Source organism: Sesamum indicum, linkage group LG2 (assembly GCF_026168435.1).
Source record: "Sesamum indicum cultivar Baizhima isolate 11 linkage group LG2, ASM2616843v1, whole genome shotgun sequence".
Taxonomy (NCBI): Eukaryota; Viridiplantae; Streptophyta; class Magnoliopsida; order Lamiales; family Pedaliaceae; genus Sesamum; species Sesamum indicum.
Window position 1 is genome coordinate 12359232 of NC_142658.1, and position 8909 is coordinate 12368140.

The 8909-nt window shown below is 33.6% G+C and overlaps 1 protein-coding gene across 1 annotated transcript; it reads left to right on the top strand.

Moving 5' to 3' along the window:
- Window positions 1-5612: 5612 nt before the first annotated feature.
- LOC105155588 (oligopeptide transporter 5-like) lies at window positions 5613-8663 on the top strand. The gene is made up of 6 exons (XM_011071482.3): window positions 5613-5869; window positions 5983-6422; window positions 6517-7187; window positions 7275-7533; window positions 7607-7789; window positions 7875-8663. The coding sequence occupies exons 1-6, from the start codon at window positions 5779-5781 to the stop codon at window positions 8496-8498; spliced, it is 2268 nt and encodes a 755-aa protein (XP_011069784.1). The 5' UTR covers window positions 5613-5778; the 3' UTR covers window positions 8499-8663.
- Window positions 8664-8909: the final 246 nt, after the last annotated feature.

Below are 8909 nucleotides of genomic sequence, written 5' to 3' on the forward strand. Positions count from 1 at the left end.
CCCTATGAATATAAATTTTCTCCCGTTTCCACTTTGAACTTTCTGTTTCCTTCAAAAGTGGTCAGAAATCCTTTCTGTATCTTGTAAGATCCTTAATAAAGATACCTGCAAAAGTAACAACTCCCAAGAAGCTCTGCAAATGCTTTTTGTCCTTGAGTACGTCTGAAAAATTTTGTATTTTCTCCACAATATGTTCCTATAGCTCAATCCTTGTTTCATCATAAGAATTCCTAAAAACTCAAATTTATTGACTACGATAGTAGCTTTCTTCTCAGAAAGCACTAATCCTTCTTTATGTCATGCATCAAAAAATATCTCAAGATGTTTAATATGCTTTTTCATATTTTTAGATGCAATCAATATGTCGTCAACGTAGACAATCATAAACTCAAAATAATTTTTAAAAAGATTATTCATTTTTTTTTAAAATATCTGGGGTGCATTAGCTAATCACACTAGAAGCATATTCCAAATTTATTGTTCTTATGGTATGGATAATGTAGTAAATTTCTTTGATTCACTCTTTGATCTGATAAAAATCAGATTTACAATCGACATTGGAATGAGTATTGTACCACATTGTTTTTTACCATTCGTGATAGCGTATTTAAATATGAAAATTTGATTTGATTGATTGGAACACATTGGATAAGTTTTGGAACAGTTATATAAATAAATTCGTAATAATTTTGGAACGGCTTTTTGGAATACACTCAACTAAAATTTGAAATTGTTGTTATTTAAGATGATGATATATTTAGGAATGATAATTGGAATTGTATTATGCGCATTTTTTTTAAACACTATTAGGCACGTTTTATTATTTATTTGGAATGCTCTCTTATAATTGTTTTAGGAATATTTCTTGGAACACATTATGGTATATGTATTAGTTCTAGATAGAATATATTTAGGAACATTTGTTCCTGTTTAGGAATACTTTTTTAAAACTATTTAAAAATGATTTTCGAAATGGTGTTTTTTTTTAAATTTGTAACATTTTATTTGCAATTACTAAAAATGTTCCTAATTTATTTTAATTATATAATTTTAAATAATAATTTATAATTTATAATTCATTATTAAATTTAATTATATGTATGAGTTTAATTAATTGAATAAATATTAAATAATGAAATGTAATAAACATTATGAAATATGAATAAATAGCAAAAGAATATATATTAGAATAAAAATTATCCAATTACAAAATATAAAAATAAATAAAACCTAATCTAAACCATCTTTACCAGCAACGTTCATATCGTCCTCGTTCGGAGCAAGGGAGTCCTCGCACTACCGCATTGATGTGCTCGTGGAATTTGCGGTCAGACCTGAAAGAACATGCTAATAGTGATTTTTAAAAAAAAATAATATTAAAATGAAAGGACATTATGATCTTGTACTTAATATATTCTAAATTATAAAACTAATTACACAAATTTCACATTAAATTACAGAAAATACATAATAATTGTAATCACATATACAATAATTACATAATATTACTGAATAATTACAGAAGATTACAGAATTAATTTCAAAAAATTACACTCAAACTATAAAAAAATACACAATAATTACATAAAATTACAGAAATAATAACAAAAAATTACACACTAATTACAAAAAATTACACATTAATTACATAAAATATATATTTTTTTTAAATTACACATTGATTATTTTCACATATATTTTTAGAAACTACTCTGGCAAAACATTTTCCCAAATGTTTTTCCAAAAAAAATTCACATATATCTACACATATTATTTCTGAAATAAGAAAAAAATAAAAATATATGTTAACATATATTTTCACATCTATTATCACAAATATTTACCAAAAAGTAACCAAAAATAAAAAAATAATAATAAAACAATAACAAGAAAACTAACCTTTAAAAATGACGAGGCTGGCGACAACGATGGAGGCTAGCGGACGGAAGCAGCGTATGGCGGCCATCCACAATGGAGGTTGGCAACGGGGAGTAGAAAGGAAGCGCCCGGGAGAGAAAAGGAGGTAAAAAACCTACTAAATGTCACTTATATACTAAAATTTTGGAATGGTCTTGGAAAGGTCAGGTATTAAGAAACCATTCCTAAGTAAATAATACGATATCATTTTATCTAGTGTTGATTGGTCACATTTTAGACTCATTTTGAAACGTTCATGTATTAAAATAACAGTTCCAAAAACCATTCCTACATCTGAAGACGACGCCGTTTAAGAGGGCATTTAAATAACCGTTCCTGTATTTAATAAACTGCTCCAATTTTAAGTGCCAAATATATATTTTATTTTATCGAAAAAAATTAATAATGAAGGAAAAATCGTTCCTGAACATATTAATGATCAAATAAAAATAGACCATAAATCAATTAAGACCATTAAAACATATAATTTTTTTCGTGAAATTGATATATGTTCATAAGGCCATGTACATTTGCATATTCGAAATTGTTAGTCTTATATAGATGTAACTAGCATGTTAGACTGTTATACTATATCGCTTAATCAAACCATTAAAATTTTGATGAGACTGTTACATATGATTAAATCAAGAAAAGACTACATTCGATGAAACTTTGGATGTTTTTTGTCATACGGATACCGAGATATCGTGTCTAATTCATGATCAGTGAGGTTCAAAATGGTGCAACCTTCAATCAGACTATGTGATTTTTAAATCAGATTGCCAGACATAATCAGATAAATATAATCTTATACGTCTTTAAGTTTGGAATAGTGCATGTTGTGATATCTTAATTGAAACGTACACTAGAGGTTTTCTATACACATTTTCGAACGGTTATCAACAACATTCGGAGCAGTTAATGATAATTTATAATTAGAAACGATAACAGAATATAGTTAGGAATGATTTTTTAAAAAATATAATTAGGAAAGGTTATTTAATATATAACCGTTCCAAGTTTTATTTTTCCCGCTTCTTTTTTTTTTTTTTTTTTTGCAAGAGGCGTCAAATAAAATTATGTTGGAACTCATCTTAAAACGGACAAATTGAAAAAACCGATACAATGAATGAATTTCCCTCCTTTTTTTTGGTAGGAGTGGAACATGTATTGGAATGGTAAAATTGAAAAAAAATTGTTCCAAATTAAAATTTCACCAATGTACCGTACAGGTTGGAACTGGTGTGGTGGAACGGTAATTGTAAAAAAAAAAATTGTTCCTAGTGGAAAAAAGTATAAAATTTTATAAATGAGGCTAAATGAAACGAAAGTAACATATATATAGGAAAATTTGGAACGGGCATTGAAATGGTGTTTGGAACTCCAAAAATAAGCCTTATAAATATAGTCGTTGCAACACATTTAAGAACGGGTCTTGGAACATGTGTAGGGACGACAAAGTTGTAACGTTGTTGGAACGGTTATTGTAATACCACATGTTCTATCTATCAAGACCGTGATAAATTGTAACTCACTTTGGAACGGTTCTTGGAACACATACAATTTTTCCACAAATACTATATTTAGGAGCGGACATTGTAATACAAGTTTTTCTAAGTACTTAACCGTCTCAAATTGTACCTCACTTTGGAATGGTTTTTTTAACTGTCTATTTTTCAACGGACGTTGGACCTCATTTTAGAACGGTAACTATGTGCAATTGGTGGGCCGTTCCAATGTTTGTGCAACCATTCAAACTGTGTTACAATATGTTACCGTTCCAAAATTGGCACGGTCGTAGGAAAACAACTTATAACACTAACTCTGGAACAATTCTAGTAACGATCTTGCCATCCCAAAAAATAAATGATGAAATTTAATAGGATCCTAACTTCAGCAAACTAATTCTATTTCTCAAGAGTTTCAATGACCCGTTTCAACTATGAACCATTTTTGAAATAGTAGCATTATCCACCCCAAATCCCATATTTTTTTTATAGTGAAACTAAAATAATTTTAAATTAAAACTTAGCAGATCAACTATAGTATTTACCCTATATTTTATAAAAAGATTGTGAATTAATGTAGTTCATTCGTTTATATATAGCTAAAATTACAGCATATGATGATGATGACATGAATTATATTCTTTATTTATTTATTCTTCGTAAAGTGGAACATAGTCTTAGACATGCATGTTTGTCTCTTTTGAATCAAACAGAAACTAGAAAACAAAAGAGGCTACGTAGAGTTACAATCGCTCTGTCAATATTAATTTGGGATAATTACACTCCCTTTATGCGAAGTTTGATGTATTATGCATAAATTTTTTACAATTTGAAAAATTATATTTAGCGTTTTTTAGGCTTGCTTCCAACTATCAAATAAGTTTCTCCATTGGTCAAAATTCACTGAATTTATTGATACTACAATAAAAACTGAATGAAAATTGATATTTACCCTCGATTGACTTACGTATAGCACGTCAAATAATTTTTTTCGACTAAACTACCTTTATAACACTGAAAATATACCTCTGCATAGCATCAATGCATGAAAACGTACGAAAATAATTTGATCATAAAAATATTTATTTGACCTGAATATATCCGCAATAAGCCAATCAAAGATAAATATAGAGTTTTTTTTTCTTTTTTTCTGATTTTTGGTTAATATAAGCAAATTCGATAAATTTTGACTAACAGAGGAACTTATTTGTTAGACAAAAGCAAACTTTAAAGGCATTAAATGTAATTTTTCAAATCACAAAAAATTTAAATGTAATCACACAGAATCTCATAAAAGAAGAGTGTAATTACCCTACAAATTTTAATTGAGAAGAACTGAAGACAAACACTACGGATTACAGTTTTAGCTCCATATGTGTTTATTTAATTAATAACAATGTAGGAAAGTAATTATACTAATTTCTTGCCGTAACATATATGTATCTTTTAATACAATAATAATTGCCAAGTTTAATTTTCGGGTAAGTCATTCTAATGCTGTGTTCTCCCACTACTTAAAAAAAAACATTATTACCTATAGTATAAATCATTGCAACTTAAAAATTATTGTAAATTTTAGCACTAAAATCGACATAAAAACTTAAATTTCGATAAAAATTTGTCAACATTCGCCATACATGAGGTCGAAATATTTACTATGATTTTAGTTGTAACTTATATTTGACCTTGTTTGCAGAAATAATTATCAATAATCGTTTGGCGGTCGTACATGTTTAACCATAACTAAAAATCCATCTTTTCTATAGTTTCCTCATAGTACTATTTTAAAACCTTTGTCTCTCTTATATCTATACTAATAACAAAAAGAAAGGTAGTCACAAATGACTGTTATTGATATCATGGCATCAATTTGTAAATAATAGATGGTGATTTTCTTACACATATTGCTATAATCTGACAAGATCATGCTTTCTGCACTTACTGTGCTGTACCAGAAATAAATAAAACGGGCAGTTAGGAAACTCTTTTGGTAGACCCTGGGGCAAGTTCACAATCAGGAATCTTGAAACATCTACATTATTTGAACTCCGGGCACGAGCAGCTGACAAGTTCATTCTCTTTTCTTACATAAACAAACAAAAAGTTTTTGGTTGGTAACGGCTAGGTGTGACCTCATTCTATAAGAATGGGTTTTCAGCATTTTCTTCTCACCACCTTCTTGTTGTCATGAATATCACCTCATTATCAATTTCTGCCAACTCCAAACCACTTCAGGCCAACGTACGAAGCTAAGGAAAGAGTCGAAAGACGAGTATAAAGATCAAGAAAGCATATCAGAGCCTTGCAGCATTTGTTTCACTTCATCAGTTTAGCACGTATTGCTTTTCGTGATATGGAGCCTTCAGACAGCAGCGCTACGATGCCTGATTCGTACGAGCCCACGAAACCTGCTGTCTCAGGAAATGCTACACTTGAAGCACTAGGTCAGTTATTCCAATTGTGTTTTACGTAGTTCAAGAAACCAACGGTATATTTCGAGTACGTATGTATGTTTTCCAGTTTTGTAATGAACCGGGACATGTTAATTTCTCTGCAGATGAGGTGAATGATTCTCCCATTGAGGAAGTCCGGCTAACGGTACCGATAACGGACGACCCTACGCTTCCATGTTTGACATTTCGGACATGGGTTCTAGGAATAATATCTTGTGCAACTTTAGGATTCTTAAACCAATTCTTTGGTTATCGCCAAAATGCGCTCTCTGTAACGTCGGTTTCAGCGCAAATTCTAGTCCTTCCCTTAGGAAAGCTTATGGCCGTGTCTCTGCCAAGAAAAGAAATACGTATCCCTGGAACAAAATGGACATTCTCATTGAATCCAGGCCCCTTCAGCATAAAGGAGCATTGCCTTATCACTATATTTGCCAACACGGGATCAAATTCCGTCTATGCTGTCAATATTATTACCATTGTCAAGGCGTTTTACCATCGTCGACTTAACCCCGTGGCTGCAATGTTACTAACACATAGTACACAGGCAAAGATTTACTGTTCTTGCTTAGTAATTGAAATGGATTTGTTTGTTTGCATTTAATTTCCTAAGTAAAAAATTTCAACTTTTTGCTGGTCAGATGCTTGGGTATGGCTGGGCAGGTATTTTCAGGAAATTCCTCGTTGATTCGCCCTACATGTGGTGGCCTATCAATCTTGTTCAAGTTTCTCTCTTCAGAGCATTGCATGAGGTTGAAGTTAGACGAAAAGGAGGCCTCACAAGGCTGCAGTTTTTCATCATCGTCCTGGTTTCCAGCTTCTCTTACTATATAGTCCCCAACTATCTTTTCCCATCTATCACAGCTCTCTCCTTTGTGTGTTGGATATGGAAAGATTCTGTAACGGCCCAGCAAATAGGATCCGGGATTTATGGCCTAGGAGTCGGCTCATTCGCATTCGATTGGGCCACCGTAGCAGGATTTCTGGGCAGCCCCCTGGCGACTCCTGGATTTGCTATCATCAACATGTTGGTAGGTTTCGTGTTGGTTCTTTATGTCGTGACGCCAATTGCCTATTGGAACAACTTTTACAACGCTAAGCGGTTTCCTATCATTTCTGCCCATGTGTTTGATGCAAATGGAGCAAAATACAACATATCAGCAATTCTAACTGAGAGAACGTTTGAGTTCAATAATCAGGGGTATGATAATTACAGCAAGGTTAATCTCAGCATATTTTTCGTGTTGGCCTATGGAATAAGCTTCGCGACTTTGGCTGCAACCGTTTCACATGTAGCGCTCTTTCACGGAAGGTATCGTATGTTCTACATTTGATTCAAATGGATACAGAGGGTTTAGACTAATTTGGATTAAATCTTTGACAAGTCTTGAAATTGCAGAACAATTTGGCAGCAAACAAAGAAGTCATTTCAGGACAAGTTTGGAGATGTGCACACAAGATTGATGAGAAAAAACTATGATCCTGTTCCTCAGTGGTGGTTCCACGCTCTCCTCCTTTTGGTAATTGCGATGTCGTTGTTTTCCTGTGAAGGGTTCGGAAGGCAATTACAGCTCCCTTACTGGGGTGTCATTTTAGCAATGGCTTTGGCTTTCATTTTCACTCTGCCTGCCGGTGTCATTACAGCCACAACCAACCAGGTATGATTTGTTTCAGGTTCGATCAAGCCCGCTTATTGCAATATTCTAGTAATATTCTGATGTCTTTCTTCAGCAAATAGGATTAAATGTCGTCTCTGAGATGATTATTGGCTACATGTATCCTGGCAAACCTCTAGCCAATGTAGCCTTCAAAACTTATAGCACCATAAGCATGGCACAGGCCATTACATTTCTTTCGGATTTCAAGCTAGGCCATTACATGAAAATCCCTCCAAAATCCATGTTCCTGGTTCAGGTAAACCTCCTAAACACTTACTACTATTTTCTTGACCAACATTCTGAAAACTAATGCAATAAGATACGTCGATTCTTGAATGAAGCTAGTGGGAACATTAGTCAGTTCCTTGGTGTACTTCGGCTCAGCTTGGTGGCTGCTCACAAGCATAGAAAACATCTGCAATCCATCAAAATTGCCTGACGGGAGCCCCTGGACGTGCCCTGGGGACGATGTCTTCTACAATGCTTCCATAATCTGGGGCGTTGTCGGACCCCTACGCATGTTTGGGAAACTCGGATTGTACCCGGGAATGAACTACTTCTTCCTCTTCGGCGCCATTGCACCCGTGCCTGTGTGGTACTTCTCACGCAAATATCCTGAGAAGAAGTGGATTCGGCTGATCAACGTCCCAATCCTTATCTCAGGAGCCGGTGCGATGCCCGTGGCCAAGGCCGTGAACTACATGTGCTGGTTCAGCGTGGGACTGTTCTTCAACTTGTACGTGTACCGGAGATTTAAGCATTGGTGGGTTAGGCACAATTACATTCTATCGGCAGGCCTGGATGCCGGGGTCGCATTCATGGGCACCCTGTGCTATTTTACCTTACAATATAACGGCATCCGGGGCCCGAGGTGGTGGGGGCTGGCGGTGGATGATCACTGCCCATTAGCTAAGTGCCCAACTGCGCCTGGAATACAAGTTGAAGATTGCCCTGTCTTTCACTGATCTGCTGCTACAATTTGTGCTTCTCCTTCCACACAAAGTTACCCGTTAAAGACTTTTATAGGAAGACAGTGCGATGTAAATATGCGAAGGTACCTTTAATTCGTTAATGGATAAATTACACTTCAAAACATTAGAAACTTCGTCACTCAGTATTGCTATCTTATGGAAAAACGTATATAGATTTCTACTGTCCCAATATAAAAACCAAAGATTTTATGACACTGTACTAAATTTATATAAAATTTAATATAAGTTATTTTGTGTCATATTCTAAATGAGTAATTATTTTTCTTTGAAAAAAAAAAGTAAGTCACTTTCGCGCCTTTTTCAAAATAGAGTAATTTACTACGTACGCGATTTTATATACTTCACGTGTTTTTCTTTACTTTTTTATAATATTTCATCATAAAA

Coding starts and splice junctions, on each gene's coding strand:
- LOC105155588 (XM_011071482.3), top strand. CDS start 5,779: ATGGAGCCTTCAGACAGCAGCGCTACGATGCCTGATTCGTACGAGCCC. Junction 5,870..5,982: donor TGCTACACTTGAAGCACTAG/GTCAGTTATTCC, acceptor ATTTCTCTGCAG/ATGAGGTGAATGATTCTCCC. Junction 7,790..7,874: donor AATCCATGTTCCTGGTTCAG/GTAAACCTCCTA, acceptor TCTTGAATGAAG/CTAGTGGGAACATTAGTCAG.